The sequence below is a fragment of the Callospermophilus lateralis genome, chromosome X (assembly GCF_048772815.1).
Source record: "Callospermophilus lateralis isolate mCalLat2 chromosome X, mCalLat2.hap1, whole genome shotgun sequence".
Lineage (NCBI taxonomy): Eukaryota > Metazoa > Chordata > Mammalia > Rodentia > Sciuridae > Callospermophilus > Callospermophilus lateralis.
Window position 1 is genome coordinate 126,019,587 of NC_135325.1, and position 18,491 is coordinate 126,038,077.

The 18,491-nt window shown below is 48.8% G+C and overlaps 1 protein-coding gene across 4 annotated transcripts; it reads right to left on the bottom strand.

Moving 5' to 3' along the window:
* Nucleotides 1-2,513: 2,513 nt before the first annotated feature.
* G6pd (glucose-6-phosphate dehydrogenase) lies at nt 2,514-18,263 on the bottom strand. Of its 4 annotated transcripts, none has more exons than XM_077106410.1 (13): nt 18,135-18,263; nt 17,027-17,154; nt 8,408-8,445; nt 8,199-8,307; nt 7,059-7,276; nt 5,471-5,629; nt 5,105-5,230; nt 4,591-4,684; nt 4,292-4,478; nt 3,799-4,034; nt 3,630-3,706; nt 3,411-3,503; nt 2,514-3,317 (listed from the first exon to the last, which is right to left on the bottom strand). In XM_077106410.1, exons 2-13 carry the CDS (start codon nt 17,144-17,146, stop codon nt 3,227-3,229), a joined length of 1,548 nt encoding a protein of 515 aa, XP_076962525.1. In that variant the 5' UTR covers nt 17,147-17,154; nt 18,135-18,263; the 3' UTR covers nt 2,514-3,226. The 4 variants fall into 4 exon arrangements, with proteins under 4 accessions (XP_076962525.1, XP_076962528.1, XP_076962526.1 ...); XM_077106413.1 differs by lacking the exon at nt 18,135-18,263 and adding an exon at nt 17,730-17,843 and having other exon boundaries at nt 17,027-17,152; XM_077106411.1 differs by lacking the exon at nt 18,135-18,263 and adding an exon at nt 17,716-17,785.
* Nucleotides 18,264-18,491: the final 228 nt, after the last annotated feature.

Consider the following 18,491-nt stretch of genomic DNA (forward strand, 5'->3'; position numbering starts at 1 on the left):
ACCGCTTTAACTTTTCCACTCTGGTATTACTCTTAGAAAAACTATATATATTCATATATGTGTGTGTATACGTGTATGTGTGTGTGTGTGTGTGTGTATATATATATATATATATATATATATATATATATATATATATATATATATATATTATATATTTAGTCTGCTCTTTAGTTGCTGTGACTATAAGAGCTGACCAAGCACAATTTTAGAGGAGGAAAAGGCACCCAGAGGTCCCATTTGGGGCTCATGGTTTCAGACATCTCAGTCCATAGAAGGCTGGCTCCATTCCTCAGAACTTGAGATGAGGCAGAACATCATGGTGGAAGAGTGTGGCAGAGGGACGTGGCTCACATGATGATCAGGAAGCAGACAGAGACTCCAGTCTCCAGATGCAAATATATACCCCAAAACTATGCTCCCAATGCCCACCTCCTCCAGCCACACCCAACCCACCTCCACTCAGTAAATCCTATCAGGGGATAAATGCAGTAATGAGTTAAGGCTTTCACAACCCCCATTTCATCTCTAAGTCCTTTATTGGGGGTGGGTGGGGGGGTACCAGGGATTGAACTCAGGGGCACTAGACCACTGAGCCACATCCCCAGCCCTATTTTGTATTTTATTTAGAGACAGGATCTCACTCAATTCCTTCGGGCTTCACTGAGTTGCTGAGGCTGGCTTTGAACTTGCCATCCTCCTGCCTTACCCTCCCAAACCACTGGGATTACAGGTGTGTGCCACCATACCCATCTCTCTAAACCCTCTGGCATTGTCTCACATATGAGCTTTTGGAGGACACCTCATATAAATCACAGCAGGATACTTGTACCATGCTCCCTCTACCATAATGGGTACAGTGACATTCTTAGGACCTAGAGGAGGTGAGAGTATGGAGGTACAATGGCTTGTTGCTCACACACACATTTGCTCTGCCAGCTCCCAGTCCCAAATCACTCCTGGGTTTCAGCCTTTGCTGTGGTCCCCTGAGGTTCCTTCTCCAGTAGACCAGAGACCAGGAGGACAGAGGATCAAGGCCTGCCACTGTAACCAAAGCCTGGACTGTAACGCTGGCCACACAGTTCTGTTGGCTGTTCTGTAAGGACCTGTGCTAGAAAGGACCCTTAAGAGCCCAGTGACATGCCCGTTTCCCATCAAGATCCCTTGTTCCCAAGTCAGGTTCCAGGTGAAGTTGGTAATTTCCCTCCTTACACAATCCAGAGGCATCACCTCTCATTTACAGGATGGAAATTACAGTGTCCAGCTTGTGGACAGGAGTGAGCCCATGTTACAGTTGACATTCTGCTTTTTATATTTCTTCTACAAGTCTCAGGCAGGAGCCTTCCTGCTATGCTTACCCTAACCAGCCCGTTACCACCCCAGCTCAGGGAATGTGTGAGGGCAGCTGGTTCTCAGTGACAGTCTAAGAAGTGTCTTGGAAGTCTGAAGCAGGAGGATGGCTGGAACATAGGTGTTCACGATCAGCCTGGCAACATATTGAATTCCCATCTTCCCAAGTGGGGTTGGTGGGGACAGAAGTGCTGAGTCTAAGCTGGCTTCACTCCAGTCAGCCTCCTGCTGACAGCCTGAAGAATTTGCCCTGATGTCACAGTCCTCATCCAGTCTCCCCTCCATGGGAATATGGCCCAGGTATACATGTCCTCACTTCTGCTTAGAGTACACTATTCCTCACTGGGTCATTCTCTGGGCTGTTGCTTTGCCCACTCCACAAAACATCCTGCCCTCTGATCATTGTACCTTCAGCCTCTTCTACCAGAACCCAGGTCACCAGCGCAGGGCCCAAGGTGCCACTTCCTGTCCATCTATCTACCCAGTGTTCAGCCCAGAGGTGAAAGGGCAGGACAGCTGCTGTGCTAAGGGGATGCTGTTCTTATTGGGGGCAGAGTACTGGTTTCAACCAAGTGCATGTTCACTTGGAGCCTAAGGATATGACCTTATTTGGAAATATGATGTTTGCAGGTGTACTTAGTTGAGGTAGGAAGATATCATACTGCAGTAAGGTGGCCCCTGTTCCAATATGCGACTTCCTTTAAGAGGGAGGCAGACATACAGGGGAAGGCCTTGTGACCATGGAGGCTGCCACAAGCCAAGGAATACCAGGAGCCCCTGCAATTGAAGAGGTAGCCTCCAGCACATACCAAAAGTCCATGCTTTGACCTTAAGACTTCCGATCTCCAGAATGGTGAGAGAATGCATTTCTGTTGTTGTAAGCATCCACTTTGTGACTTGTCCTTGTACCTCAAGCTGGTTTCTATGACAAACACCCATGAAGTGGAGCAGACTGATGGTAATAGATGTAGGGAGAGTGGGAGGCGTTCAGGCCCAGGTTCCTGGCTACACTGCCATGGGAGATGCCTGAGGCAAGGATCCCCAGAAAGAAGGTATGGAGCTGGTGCTAGAGGAGGCATAGTGGGTGACACAGGGAATGGGTAAGTGACAGGTCTCTTGTATGACTCCAGGTGGCAGAGAGGAAATGACAAGGGGACAGGTGGGGCTGTTTGAGGATTTAATGGCAGGGGTTGAGGGGACTCTTAGCTGCTGCTTCTGCCTTTCCACGGAGTGCAGAATTTTTAAGAAGGGACATCTGGGAGAACAAGACACTGCTGGGCAGCGTGAAGTCCCTTCTACCTGGTGACCAGGAATGTCAACTGGCATTGAGGTTAGTGTGCCCATGGGATCTCACATGGATGCACTTGGTCACTTCCTCAAGTTCAGAGGAGCTTGCTCATAGTCACTGGGAAGTGTGATTTGGCCACTGCCCCACTATGGCCCATGGCTCCTCTCCATTGTCCCTAACATTTTGTCCTGAGGAGTCCTGGGACAGACTGATGGGCCACTCTTCTTCTCTGGAGGTTGGAGTGAAGGGAGGAAATGACTCAGGTTCCATGGAGAGATTGGTGGCTCAGACAGGGCCAGCACTGGCTCAGGACAGTCATGATGCGTGTCATCGGTGCTTAATGGTTGAAGAATGTAGCTGGGCCCAGGGAGGGGTACTGATGTTAGCAGCGGCGGCGGCCACAATGGTAGCAACAGCAATAGCATCAGCAGCAAGGGAAAGATGGTGGTGGCCCAAGCCTGGGGCTGAGGAATGTTAGGCCTATGGTCCCGAAGTCTTCCCATCATGGGGTTCTCCTGAGGTGAGGTCGGGTGTGGGAAGGACAAACACAGGGGGCAGATGGGGTAGGTGGGAGTGGGTGCCTGGGTCTCAGAGCTTGTGGGGGTTCACCCACTTGTAGGTGCCCTCATACTGGAAGCCCACTCTCTTCATCAGCTCATCTGCCTCCACAGGGCCTCGGCTAGAAACAGAACAGGTACAGGGCAAGATGTGAGAGCAGGGCAGAGATGTTCCCAGCTGTCTTTGCTCCCCTAGTCCCCCATCCTTCCCTCACCTGCCATATGTGTAAGGGATGGGTTGGGGCTTCTCTCGCTCAATCCTGTGCAGCAGTGGTGTGAAGATCCGCCAGGCCTCCCGGAGCTCATCGCTAAGGGGATAAAATGTGGCTTTGGCGGGGAGTGGGGCATATGGGGAGGGAGGGAGAAGGCCACCCCACTGCCTGGTATCCTCTCTTCCACGAGACAGCTGGAACTGGGCTTCTGGGGACCCTCACCTGCGCACAAAGTGCATCTGGCTTCCACAGAAGACGTCCAGGATGAGGCGCTCATAGGCATCAGGAAGCTTCACGTTCTGTGGGAGAGGGGGTCTTATTGATACCCTGGTGTGTGGCCACCTAGGCCATCCCTTGGAGGCCTTTCCTGACCAGCTTTCCCTGTGGGCACCTTGTATCTGTTGCCATAAGTCAGGTCCAGCTCTGACTCCTCAGGGTTGAAGAACATGCCAGGCTTCTTGGTCATCATCTTGGTGTACACGGCTTCATTTGGCTGCACTCGGATCACCAGCTCATTGCGCTTACACTGCTGGTGGAAGATGTCACCGGCCACATCGCGGAACTGCAGCCTCACCTCGGCCTTGCGCTCATTCAGGGCTTTGCCACAGCGCAGGATGAAGGGCACCCCTGGGTGGGGGCAGGGCTGATCTCAGGACTGGCTCTCCCAGTAGTGTGGGGAGTGAGAATGAGTGAGAACTTCAGTCTAAGTATGTGTGTGCAAATGTATATGTGGTGTATGGCCAGGGTACCATGTCCCACACCCACCAGGCTTCCCCCTCCAGAGTCCCCTGCCATTGAGCAGTCAGTGTGTCTGACCCCACTGAGAAGGTCTCCACAAGGGAAGGCCCAGCCCTGCCTCACCAGGCCCCAGAAGTGTTACCTACCATCCCACCGCTCATTCTCCACATAGAGGACAACAGCTGCAAAGGTAGCAGTGGTGGACCCATGGGGCACTGTGGGGTCATCCAGGTACCCTTTGGTGGCCTCACCCTCTCCACTGGGGTTCCCCACGTACTGGCCCAGGACCACGTTGTCAGCCTGCACCTCTGAGATACATTTCAATACCTTGACCTGGGAGAAAGGCAGGGAGAGTGGACCCTTTGGATAACAAGATGGGATACAGGGCAGCAGGTGTGAAATGGCCACTGGGGACTTGGCAGGTGCATCTTGTACCTTCACCTACCTTCTCATCACGGACATCATCTGAGTCAGTGGAGGCAGGCTTCTCCATGGCCACCAGACACAGCATCTGCAGAAGGTGGTTCTGCATCACATCCCTGGAGACAGAAGAGACCAAAGCTCTGGTCAAGCACTACTTTCAGGATGGGTGGAAAACATAAGGAATGGGCTTGCTTCATTCCCTCTCCCTGTTGCCCAGGTTCCATGGAGCCCAGGGTCCTCAAACAAGGCTTCCCAGTGACAGGCTGTGAGACTTGCTTCCTGCTCCCCAAAGTCTTCCAGGTCCCTTCAAAGTAAAAAAGTAGACAGTTGACCCTGTCACTGACCCAGGAAACCCCTGGGATGTTCAGCTGGATAGGAGTCCTACCCCTCTAGCCATATGTGACAACTCACTCAGATTTTTGATTTCAGATTGTGAGGAGGAATCACCAGAACAGGGAGGAGTGGCCCTGTAGGATGACTAGATTTGTGTTCCATGCCCTATGCTGGCTTCCTGGGAGCACGAGACAGGCTCTTACCGGATAATCCCAAATTCATCAAAGTAGCCCCCACGGCCCTCAGTGCCAAAGGGCTCTTTGAAGGTGAGGATCACACAGGCAATGTTGTCCCGGTTCCAGATGGGGCCAAAGATCCTGTTGGCAAATCTGTGGGGAGGTGGAAGAGTCCCCAGGTGGAACTGTCCTTTAGTTTCTGCAGCACAGCAGCCAAATCTGAGCAGTCAGCAGAACTATACCCAGACCTGGAGCCCACCACCCTTGCTTACATTCTTGAGGAATTTGTCCTTGGGGCAGCATCATCTGTGGGGCTCCCCAAGTACCCACCCCTGGCCTTGTACTGTTTCACCCTGTCCCATGTATAGGCATAGGCCAGGACTTAGCCCCCACCTCAGCACCATGAGGTTCTGAACCATCTCCTTGCCCAGGTAGTGGTCAATGCGATAGATCTGGTCCTCACGGAACAGGGAAGAGATGTGGTTGGACAGCTGGTCAGAACTCTGTAGATCTCTCCCGAAGGGCTTCTCCACAATAATGCGATTCCAGCCTCTGCCAGGAGCCCAAAGCCATGTCACTCTGACACTGTGTCCAGGGAGCAGATCCTCTATCCTCTGCATTCCTAAGTTTTGCTGGCCCTTGCCCCCTTTTCAAAGCACAGAGACCTGTCATACCTAACAATACCTCTGTTTCCCCAGTACTCAACGCCAGGCTCAACACCACAGAAACCTTCCCACTACCCTGTTGGTGACTGAACAGCTTTCAGCTTAACCACTGTGGGTGCTGGGGTGGCACTGCTGGCATATTCCTAGGTGGCCCTATTCCTCTCTGGCCCCACAATGGGTCTTTGGTGGGTCAGGAGTGGCCCAGTGGCTAGTTGGGGAGCAAGAGGAAGGGGCATCAAGGTCAGAGGTTCTCCATTTTTTTTTTGAGACAAGGTCTTGCTAAATGCCCAGGCTGCTCTCAAACTTATAAGCTAAGTTGCTGAGGCTGACACTGAACTTGCAATCTTCTTGTCTCAACCTCCTAGGTCACTGGGATTACAAGCATGTGCCCATTTTAAAATTTATTTTTATTAAAAAAAATTTTATTTATTCTAATTTGTTATATGTGTCAACAGAATGCAATCCAATGTATATTACACAAATAGAGCACAATTTTTCATGTCTCTGGTTGTGCATAAAGCCATTTGTTTGAAAAAGAGAAAAGGTCCTGGGGCTGAAGTTGGGCTCAGTGGTAGAGCACTTGCCTAGCATGTGTGAGGCACTGGGTTCAATTCTCAGCACCACATATAAATAAATAAATAAAACAAACGTATTGTTTCCATCTACAATTAGAAAACATTAAAAAAAAAAAAAAAGAAAACGTCCTTTTCTATCCCTGCAATTGTTAACATGGTTTTCCTGGGCTGGGGATGTGGCTCAAGGGTAGCACGCTTGCCTGGCATGCGTGCGGCCCAGGTTTGATCCTCAGCACCACATACAAACAAAGATGTTGTGTCCGCTGAAAAATAAATATTAAAAATTAAAAAAAAAAAAGAAAGAAACATTGTTTTCCTTATTGAAAACCAGGAAAGAGACTCTGGTGGATTGGAAGTAGTTTCTTGTGGAGCAACACTGCCACCTGGTGCTCATGGTAGGGACTGTGGGAAAACGTGAAATGCAAGAGCATCAGCAAGTGGAAGGGTGCATTTCATGGAGCAACACTGCCATCTTGTGGTTTTTCAGGGAACTGCTGCTAGGGACGATTTCATCTGTAATGAGGAACTTTTCATGCTGTACACAAACGTGGCAGAGGTTTTAATAGTGTATTTATAGCCTTTCCCTTTATTTGGAGAGCTAATTCATATGTAGAACAAACGGGGCATCCCCCTTCCTCACCCTGGCTTCTCAGGCCAGTGCTGGATCTGTGGCTAGGGCAGACCACATCAAGGCAGGTCAAACAAAAGGGGCAGGGAGAGAGGGCAAAGGACAGGCCTTACGTCTGGCTCATGCAGGTCTCATGGATGTTCTTGGTGACAGCCTCATAAACTGTGGGAGGCAAGGCCAGGTAGAAGAGCCGGTTGGCCTGTGGCCCCTGGTGAAGGGCGTTCATATGGCTGTTGAGGCGCTTGAAGGAGGCTGGGTCGTCATACTGGCCAGCCACATAGGAATTGCGGGTGAAGAACTCCTCCAGCTTGGGCCTCTCCTCTGGGGTGGCCTGGGAGAGATGGAAGGACAGATAGACACAATGTCAGCCCCACTTTTCTACCTTCTTGAGACTCCATGTCTGCTCTGCCCCAGGAAAGTGAAGGGTCTTGTTTATATGCATTTGTCTCTTTTATCCCACAGCCATGATGGGCTTCCCTGGAGATTTGGGAGGGTTCTCTTAGAAGTCAACTGTCCTGGCCCTTCATACTGTTTACCCCACCCTGGCAGATTCATGCATTCATGGGGAGGGAGGCTGAGGCAGGCAGGACTACTGTGCAGAGATGGGGCACAGCAGCCCCATGCAGGGCTTGAAACCTATATAATCACCCCCGTACAACCCTAGGACCTTTTTCCCTAAGACAGAAGTTGTATTTCAGGAAAAATCTGACCTGGAGAAATACAGTGGAGAAAGATCTTTTACCAAAATTAGCACACCAAACTACAATTTGCTAAGAAAAATGCTCATGTGCAGTAGGATTTCCTGTAGGGAAGAGGTACCTGTGAGGGAGGGAATCCTTTTTCTAGTTCATGGTATATCCCAATGTGGCCCCAGAGCACATCAGGGTGGACTGAGTAAATCTAGGTCAGAGAGGGGCTGGGAAATGGGTTATCATGCTAGAGGGACCCCTTTCCCTCTTTATGCCTAGAGTTCTTCCTATAACGGAGGAAGCAGCAAGAGTAGGCATGCAGAACTTTTGGGTGCCTGTCGAGTGGGTGGTTTTGGGGCCCTCAAGGATGTGAGGTGCTAAGGCTTGAGTGCTAGGCATCTGTCCTAAGGCATCCTATCTTTCTGCCAGTCAAGTGAGGAAGGGGGAAAGGAAATGCATCCTAAGATGGGACAGGGGCATCTCCCACTGGGCCACCTGGGCCCGACACTGCTGGGGCTAAGGAAGAGGACAGAACAAGGTTGGGGGGACCCTGAAGCCACTCACTCTGAAGAAGGGCTCAGTCTGCTTACGGATGTCATCCACTGTGAGTCGGGAGCGAGCATAGCCCACGATGAAGGTGTCTTCGGGTAGAAGGCCATCACGGAACAGCCACCTGAGTGCAGAGCACAGCTGTGCCCAGCCAGGCCAGGCCAGGCCAGGGAGTGCAGGGCCAGGCCTTTCCCTGGTGGGGAGGCCCAGGGGAATGCACTTACCAGATGGTGGGGTAGATCTTCTTCTTGGCAAGGTCGCCCTGTGACAAAGAGAATAGGCGTGGTAAGGGGAAGCTATGAACATGACCTAGATCATCACCCCTCCTAGTGATGTGAGCACGCACTCAGGTTATCACTCAGCCACAAGCTTATCTATCTTGTCCCCATACACTGCCAGAGAAGCCCTGAGATTTGAGCCTGCTGTGGGCCTGGACCCTTCATCTGGAAGATGTAAGTGTTTCCTGCATTCCAGAAGAAACCCGGACATTCAGTTCATTAGAACTGAAAGATGACTAAGGTGCAAAGTAGCAAAACTAGTAAGATGTGGCCTTAAACTTTGTATCAGCAAAAAAGAGTAACTCAGAAACAATGAGCTACCTATTCGAATTATGAAGTTAGGAAAAGGATAGCAGACTTTCAAAACAAAAAAAAATTATAAGGAAAGAAATCATGAAAAAGAAAAGTCGGGCTGGGGTTGTGCCTCAGTGGTAGAGTACTTGCCTGGTATGTCTAAGGCACTGGGTTCAATCCTCAGCACCACATAAAAATAAACAAATAAAATAAAGGTATTGTGTCCATCTACAACTTAAAAAATTAAAAAAAATGAAAAGTTAATAAAATGGAAAACTAATAAAAGCAAAAGATCAACAAAGTTAGAATTTGGTGTTTGAAAAAGACTAATAACAGCCAGAAAACCCTTTGCAACATGGCTTTTTCAACAGGCACAAATAATTGGGGGTACAATGGAACAGAACTACAGATGGGAAGCACAGAAGAGAGTTTTATAAACAACTTTATCAGTTAACGACTTAGATGAGATGGACACATTTCTACAAAAGTTCAACCTATAATATGGAGCAAGGGACCTGAGTGGGGCAGTGATAACAAACCTTCCCACTGCCAGTGGGTTCTACCAAAATCAGGGAGGAGAGAATTTCATTCTGAAGCAAACTCCTCCTTTAGACAGAAGAAGGGAAACTTTCCTGAAGCCACTTTCTAGTTCTCGCAGAACCTTGGCCGTGAGATTTGATGAGAAAGGCACATGGGAAAACCCTTCACATATACCCATGCAGATACAAGAATCCTATAGAAAACGTCAGCAAACTGAATCCTGCCATGTTAAAATATGTAACACATCATAACAAAGGTGGATTTATCTGGGAAACAAAAGATTGGTGTGATATAAAAAACAAAAATCAGTCACTGAGAAGAGAGTAAAGGAAAAACTGAGAAATCTTTGCCTACTCCTACATATTGATTTTTTAAAATCTAGCAACCTTGCTAAACTCAAGAAATGTATTTAAAGGGTTTCAGAGTATTATCTATTCATGATGAAAATTTTTAGCAAAGTAGACAAATGGGGAATCCCTTAACTTGATAAAGGGCATCTATGGAACACCCTACAGACACCATACAGAATGGGAAACGTTGAAATAACTCCCTGTAAACAACCAGGAACAAGAAAAAAATACCTGCTACTGGCTCTTTAGTAGATGTTGAACTAGCCAGTCCAACAAGGAAGGAAATGAAAATGGATTTAGGTTTGGAAAGGAGGAAGTAAAACTGTCATTATTTGTAGATGATGGTTTGTCTATTAAAAACCCACCTGAAATCGATCTGCAGATAAATAATTAGAGTTAATAAGAGTTTAGCAAGGTTTCTAGGTTTAAAAATCATTAGATAGGAGCCGGAAAAAATTTCTTAGGACACAGAAAGCAATACCATAAAAACTGAAAAATTAAGACTTGACTGAAATTAAAAACTGTCTCATCAAAAAATGCTATTGAGAACATGGAGGTGCTAGGGGTGACTCAGTGGCAGAATGCATGCGTTGCATGCAGAAGGCCCAGGGTTGGATACCTAGCACCAAAACAAAACAAACAAACACAAGCCACAGACTGAGAGACAGTATTCACTCAACTTATCTGCATCCAGAATATACAAGCAGCTCCTACAATACAATAAGAAAACAACCCAATTAAAAATGGGTAAGTGTCTTGGCCAGATGCTTCATAAGGAAGAGAAATGAATGGCTACTAAAAACATTAAAAGTATTCAAGATTGTTAGTTGTCAGAAAAAATGCAAACCACACAGCATTTCACACTCACGAGAATGATCATAATCTAGAAGACTGAGAACACCTAGTGTTGGTGTGAACTCACGTATGTGGGTGGGAGAAATGAGATGGTCAGGCACTCTCTAACGTAGCTTGGCAGCTTCTCATTAAAGAAAGCTATTCTACTCCTAGAGGAATGAAAGCAGGAGGCCACACAAAAATCTGTGCATGAATGTTCACAGCAATCTAATTGAAAACAGACCCAAACTGAAAATACCCCAAATGAATCAGCAGGTGAAGAAACAAAGACATATTACTCAGCAACAGAGGAGGAACATGTTACAGATCTGTGAAACACTGACCAGTCATAAAAAATATTATGCTGAGTCAAAGAACTCAGACACAAAAGATTAAACCTTTGAGTTCACTTAAATAAAGTCCTAGAATGGGCAACATTAGCTTATTAGTACAGGAATTAAATCAGTAGTTGCCTGGAATAGGGGGTGGGATGGGAAGGGGCACCCAAGAACTTTCAGGGAAGATGAAAATGTTCTGTATCTGTGTATTGTCATGTGTACCAAAAAAAGTGACAAAAATAATAACTGATCAGAGGGTGGGGAGTGGTTTAGAAATTCCCCTAAGGTAGCAGTGATCATAAGGCAGCGCTTCTAGAGTGCAGATAATGTTCTATTTCTTGATGTGGTAGAAGGTAAATAGGTGTCTCAAGTTTGTAAAGTCATCAGGCTGTCCCCTTATAGTTTGTATTCTTTTCAACATATATTCCAATAAAAATTATAAAAAATTAATAGGCACATACCACCTGCCTTATACTTACTAGCAACAAGAAGTTGGAGGAAAAAACAATTTAAAAACAATTCCACTAACAAAAGTGAATGTTATTTGGTATAGGGGATTGACCCAGGAATGCTGTATCACTGAGCTGCATCCCCAGCCCTTTTGTTAAAGTTTTTTTTTTGTAGTTGTAGATGGACAGAATGTGTTTATTTTTATATGGTGCTAACGATTGAACCCAGTGCCCCACACGTGCTAGACAAACACTCTGCCACTGAGCTATAGCCCCAGCTCTCCAGCCCTTTTAATTTTGGGACAGGGTCTCCCTAAGTTGCCCAGGATGGCCTGGAACTTTCCATCTGCCTGCCTCAGCCTTCTAAATCCCTGGTGCAAGCCACCACACCAGACTACAAAAGTAAGTGCTATAAAGAACCTAGAAATGGAGCCAGCATATGCCTGTAATCCCAGCTGCTCAGGAGGCTGAGGCAGGAGGATTGCAAGTTGGAGGCCAGCCTGAGCAACTCAGTGTGACCCTGTCTCACAATAAAAAATAAAAAGCTGGAGATGTAGCTCAGTGGTAGATCACCACTGTGTTCAATCTTCAGTGCTACCAGAAAAAGAAAAGAACTAGAAATAAACGTTCAGGCCTACTACTGAGACAATGATACAATTCCATTAAAATGGCCTATGCATACACCTCATTCTCTTGGGCAGCAGAAGCTCCAGGAAGAATAACAACATCCCTCCTCTCCAAGCCAATCTGCTCATCCAGTTCAGTCACCCAGTTACTATCAATAGCCTAACAAGCTTTAATTTTGTAACCTGACAAACTAGATGGAAGAGGAAGGGGTAGAATGACCAGCGGGCTCTTGAACAATAATGGAGCAAGGCCCTTTCATTTCAGACCCTATAATCAAGACTGTGGGAAGGTCTGGTCTGTGAACCCACACTTTATGGGGCCCTGCCACTCTGTGGGGAGAGGTGAGTGGGTGGCACAGGCATAAAGCACTGTCCCAACCAAGATCTCAACTCAATCCAGACAGGAAATCCATCCCCAGGGATAAGATAAAAGACTTGAATATTCATGCAAAATTAAGTTGTAGAAACCTTCCCTGCAGATCTTTTTGTAAAAAAAAAATTTAAATTGTTTTAATTTTTTATTGTAGATGGGCATAATACTTTTATTTTATTTTATTTATTTATGTGGTGCTGAGGAATAAACTCAGTGCCCCACACATGTGAGGCAAGTGCTCTAGCACGGAGCCATAACTTCAGCCCCTGCAGATGTATCTTGATCTAAAAAAAATCAAAATACTGCTGAGCATAGTAGTGCATGCCTATAATCCAAGCTACTTGGGAGGCTGAGGCAGAGGATTACAAGTTTGAGGACAGCTTCAGCAACTTAGTGAGACTCTGTCTCAAAACAGAAATGAATGGTTATGTAGGTCAGTGGAAAAGTAGTGCTGAGTTCAATCCCTGGTCCTAAAACCAAACCAAAACCAAAACACATAACAACAATAACAAAACTAAAATCATACAACAACAAAACAAACTCATGTGAACCTCTGGGAGCCTGGGCTAACTGGCCTCCCATGCTATGGTGACTGTGTTCAGGAAAATATCCCAGAATTGCTGCCAGCCAGTCTCTGCTTGCCTGTCAGACCTCCTCATGCATCTGCATCAATCCCCTGTCTGATGCCCAGTTTGGCCACTCAAAAGTCTACTCAGAGTTCTCAAAGGCCATTCAGATCTCTGCTGAGTGAAGCTTCTAACCTACCATATCATATGGTTGCCCTTGCTGGTCCCTCAAGGTCTATCTCAGATGACCCCCAACCCTGGGCCAGGGGCTCCCCCAACATGGCCCTCAGTTTCTCAGTGCACTGTCAATGCCTGCCTCTGGCTTTCTCCCTCAGCGGGGCTGGTAAGGACACTGCTCATGTCTGGATGGTTCAATGTTGACTCCACATGTTCCAGAAAGGGCCAGCTTGCTGGGAACTGACCCTGAAAGAAACAGTAAGAATCCTGGCCTGCAAAACCCTCTAAAAGGCAATGTTTGCTTATGATAAAATTCCAATGGATTGGGAGGAATCAGGACAGACTCCAGGCAATGGATTGGTGGCAGGGGATTGGTTTGCTGAGTCACAGTTGCCCCACACCCTGGAGCTATTTGTTTTTGTGTTCCCTTTGGGATTAACTAGAGATAGAACCTGCTCGCCTTGTTTCAGCTCAGTCCCCGCAACCGACAATCTGCTGAGCTCCAAGTTACCCAAAGGAGAGGTGAGGTAGACCAAGAACAGTGGGGGTGCAGGGGGGGGGCAGCCGCTCTCTTCAGGGCTGGGTTGGCCCTGCCCTCCCTGTTCTTCTGCAAGGCTCTCACCAGAATCTGGAGCAAGCAATACAGGGAGTCCTAAAATCTAAACATGTGGGGGTGGGCACAATTACAGCAGGTAGAAGCCTCTCAGGTTTGCTACCCTGTTTGCTTTGCCCAAGAATCATGGTGGGGAAAGGGTCTACTCAAGGACAAATTTCACCTTACTAGGAAGAGGTAGGGCAAAAGAGACTTGGGCTACCACTTGCCTGTGGTCACCTGAGGTTTGGCCTCGGCCTCCTGTTTTATAAACCCAAATCACTGCAACCCTTTGTTCTGGTGTGAGGGTTTTAGGGTGGAGGCCCAGTAGAAGGAATGAGCCATCTTGTCCCCAAGAGTTGTTGGCATTAAGGATTCACCAAGGTGGAGACCTAAGCTTTGGTGGAGGCCCAGCTGGCTCCTGGCCACTGGGGTGAGAGAACCTGGCTCTGCTGAGGTAGGTTCAGGCAGGAAAAACTAACAAAAGGGCCTCCCTCCTACACTGCAGTGCTCTTGAGTCACCAGGCCTTTGGGGGAATGCCAACGTCATCATGATACAGCAAGAATCTTATAGGCCCAAGGGGGAAGTCAGCCTTGAAGTGTTTATCCTAAGAAGAGGGAGGGGCTGGAGCAGCCAGGTCATTTGGATAAATCATAAGCACCCATCATGCCATGGCCATCATGGTCCAGGTGGGGAAAATGAGACCCAGGGAGGAGAGGGTCCTGCAGTGAGATGCTCTGCCCACATGGACTCCCAGTGGGATTCTCCTTCTCTTGTTCCTATGGAAGTGTCACTCTCCAGCTTCACCAAGGTCCCCAGGCAGGGGAGGATATCCTTTAATGCCCAAGGTTTCTTCCTGCACGCTAGTGCTTTCTGGATAGCAAGTACCTCCACTCTCTTCCTGAAGTGGGTTGGAGTCTTGAGAAATAGGATAACCTTGAGTGGCTCAAAGCCCATTTGGTAACAGCATCAGGACGCTTTCAGGAAGGAAGCTGGGCATGTACGTGAGGGTTGGGTAAACCTGCAAGGGAGGAAGTGGCAGAGGATGGCCGCTTGGGCCCAGCTGCTGGCCTCCTTTTGGTTTCTAGGTCATACTGAGCTTATTCTTGATTTAGGGCTGTGGGTACTTCCTCTTCCTTTCATATGGGATGCACCCCCAGCCCTCACCTGAAGGCCTTACTCTCCAGGCCTTCTTCATGGGACCTGTGTGCTGAAGGGGGCAGGGGACACAGGAGCACATTGGTGGCTTCTTTCTTGTGAGACCCTCTTGGTCTGCTTATTCCCTTTGGGGCTCTGGCTTCCCACAGTCTATTGGCTCTATGAGGAAGGGGCTGTGGCTGTTGTGGTTTGGAAGAGGTACTTGCTACATGTTGAATGAATGAATGGAGAACTTGCTGGTTTCTCAGAACAGCTGGTACCCTGCTTATCTCCCGCAGCAAGTGAGCTGTCAGGTATGGAAGGAGGTTTAAGAAAGGGAGCTACTCTGAGTGCTGTCTGGGCATAAATGCCCCTGCATGGACTCCAGGCCCTCCCTGCGGGGGGTGGGGAGGAGAAACAATGGGGGCTCTTTAGAACATCCCTTGTCTTCTCCACTCCCCTCTGCTGGAGCCAGCACTTCCCATTTTGGTTCTAGAAGCCTCTAGTTCTCACTCCCAAAGCAGAGGAGAGCAAAGGGGAACCCTACTGATTGCAATTAGACACAGTTGCCTAACCCAAGGCCAGCAGGAACGTACACATCAGCCTAAGAAGGCCAAGACTTGTTTGCTAGGAGGAAACACTGAGGTTTTGAGATACACACACACACACACACACACACACACACTTGCTCTAGTCAACAAGCTTAGATTCTCTCAGTGAGGTATCCAAGAGTTGAGAGTCTGGGGTTATGATCCATCATTATGGTCTAGGTCACTGTTGGCCTGTGATTGTGAGAACATGGGGTAGGGATGGGGAAGGGAAATCATCCTTATTTACTTGCTGCTCCAGTCTGATCCTTGGAATGAAGTCCTAATGGTCAGATTCTGAGGTGTTAAGGTTTGTGGCTGTCACAAGTATGGCTCCTCAAATGGGACTATGTCTGAGGCCAAGCCTGTCCCACTGTGTGCCCCAATTGGGTACCTCCAGGGGACTTTAGGGTTCCTAGGTGTCAGAGGACAGTGCTTGGGGTGGCTTGCACTTGCTTTTCTAGTGGCAGAGTCCTTCTCCCTTGCTCTCCTCCTCATTATTTTTAAGTTCTGATCAGAAATACAATGGTGGGCTGGACATGGTGGTGACCTGTAATCCCAGGTACTGGCAAGGCTGAGGCTGGAGGATCACAAGTCAGTCTCAGCAACTTAGCAAGATCCTATCTCAAAACAAAAAGGTCTGGGGTGTAGCTCAGAAGTAGAGTACTCTTTAGTTCAATCCCCACTACTACGGGGGAAGAAAGAAATATAATAGTGGCAGCAGGGAGCAGGTTTGAAAAGGGGGTGGCATGTTCTGTATGAACAAAGAACCACAGATTTCCACCAGCACGGAGGGGCTCACAACATGCACCGTGTTGCACCTACCTTGTCAAGAGCTAACTAGTTTTCATGGAACTCTTATTCAAGATTACACAATAAGTTCAGGGTGAAGATGATCACACAACATTGAGCAGACTTCGGGACATATCCAGGGCTAAAAGTAAACAATTGAAACCACTTTTGCCATTAAACCTTGGTCCAATCAGTCACTGTACTTGTCTTGCTGCCACACAGCACACAAGGGAGGATGCTCTCATCAGGGACCACAGATCCAATAAGGCCACACTCCTTTTCCTGTCCAACCATGTACTGTCAATATGCAATTCCTCTGCTTTGCTTCTACTCTTTGGCCTTTCCAATCAGAGCAAAATTCAGTTGTGTCAGCTAGACAACTGAGGCCAGGTGGGGTGGGCAGAGCTTCTCAGGAGGGTTTGGAAGTTGTGGCAAAGAGGAAGTGTTCAAAGAAAGACCCAGTATTTATGATCAGGGAACTTCATTGGTACAGAGAGAAGAGGCAGAGACAGGGCTCCAGATCTTTCTTCTAGAACTGACCATGTGACATTTGTCAAGTCACAAACTGGTTTAAAAAGAATTCAGAATGAATAGCATTCCCTGTTTGCATCTGTTTTCCTCACTGAGAAGGAAGAAGTCATGGTCCTTTAGGATCTGGCAGCTCTAGGACTCCTGGCTATACTGAATGGGTGACCAGACTTTAGAAACATCTCACAAGTATGTGTATACAAGGTAGTGTAGGGAGGTTAGTGGCACACAGGCAGGGGCAACAGGTAGAGCTCAATTTATCAGAGCCCATGCAGCCCCACAAAACTCAATCAGGAAAGCTGAGGCACAGAGTAAGATGTGTTTTGAACAATGTCACATTCAAAGTCTGACTTTTCAGACTGGGGCCTGGGGGAGACTCACCGATGCACCCATGATGATGAATATATGTGTATCAGCCTGGTGGAAGGCATCACCCTGGTACAGCTCTTCCCGCAGGATCCCGCACACCTGGGTCCGACTCAGGGCTACCTGCTCTGCCATGGTGCTCTCTGGTGAAAGAAAGGCTCCTTGACAAGTCGGTCTCCTTCTTGAGTCATGACGGATTACTGAAACCATTCTCTGGGAATGGTCACGGTGGGGTGAGGCAGTGGGGTTGGTGGGTTAGAAACTGCTGCCTCTGGGTTCCAGCCTTACTCTCCCAGGCTGCCTTTTTTCAGGGTGTACATTACAAAATTACTCAAAGCATGAATGGATTTTAGCTGCAGCATCAATTCTGGGCAAGTGGATAAAAATCCTGCCAGAGCATCGCACTACATGTCCTGGACCATCTCATTGTGGACTTTGCCATAAACTCCACAATGAACTGGAGCACGCTGGATTGTGCAGATGATGGAGTTTAGCTCCAGCCCTCCCCCTGTCAAGCTGGGCGATTCCAGCAAGTCCCCCTCTCTCTCAGGGTCTGGCCCTCAAGGTCCCAATGGGGGAACCGCGGGTACAAAGGGATCCGTTAAGACTGTCTGCCTAGAAAAACAGCGCCTATTAAAAGGCCGCGTGGTGCAGCAGCGGGCAGCACACCCCTCTGCCGATGCAGCGCCTGCCCGCCCCGTTACCTGCGCCTCGTCGCAGTCGCCCGCCGAACTCGCAGCCCGCCGCACTCGCAGCCCCGGAATGCACGGCCGTTTCCGGGGATTGTGCCCCGTCGGCCCATTTAACCAGTGGGGGCGGGCGCCTCGGCTGAGCTGACCGGCCTCAGGCGAGGCGCCTGGGGCGGGGCCTTGCCGGCCCCTCTCCAGAGAGAGAGAGAGATAGAGATAGAGAGAGAGAGAGAGAGAGAGAGAGATAGAGAGAGAGAGGGAGGGAGGGAGGGGGGAGGGGGAGGGGGAGAGAGGGGGAGAGGGGGAGAGGGGGAGGGGGGAGAGGGGGAGGGGGGAGAGGGGGAGAGGGGGAGGGGGGAGGGAGGAGGGGCGAGGATAAGTGCGCGCGCATCCCTGACCAGCCCCGCGCACGAACAGCCCCGCCCCTCGGGCACCTGCACTGATGGCTGATCTGCCCGCTGTCCTCCCTGCACAAGATCTGGATGCTTTACGGGCACGGGACAGTCCCAGGCAGTTTCCCCGCGGCCCTACTGCCAGATCAGCCTCACCCTACGATCTGGTTTTCTACTTCCGCCAGTAGCGTGGCCACGCCTTCCATGCACCCTTCTGAATTCTGGGCGGGGCTTTCTGCCTTTTGATCTTGGCCCCTCCCGTGTCAGGGGTGGGACCGTCGAGGAACACCCAGCGTCTGGATGCGCTGCCTTCAGAGTAGGGGTAGTGTAAATGGTAAAGCCCTGAAAAGTAAAGCCTGGGGCTTGTCCCTGGGGAGTGTTCTGCTGGCTAGTTTAGGC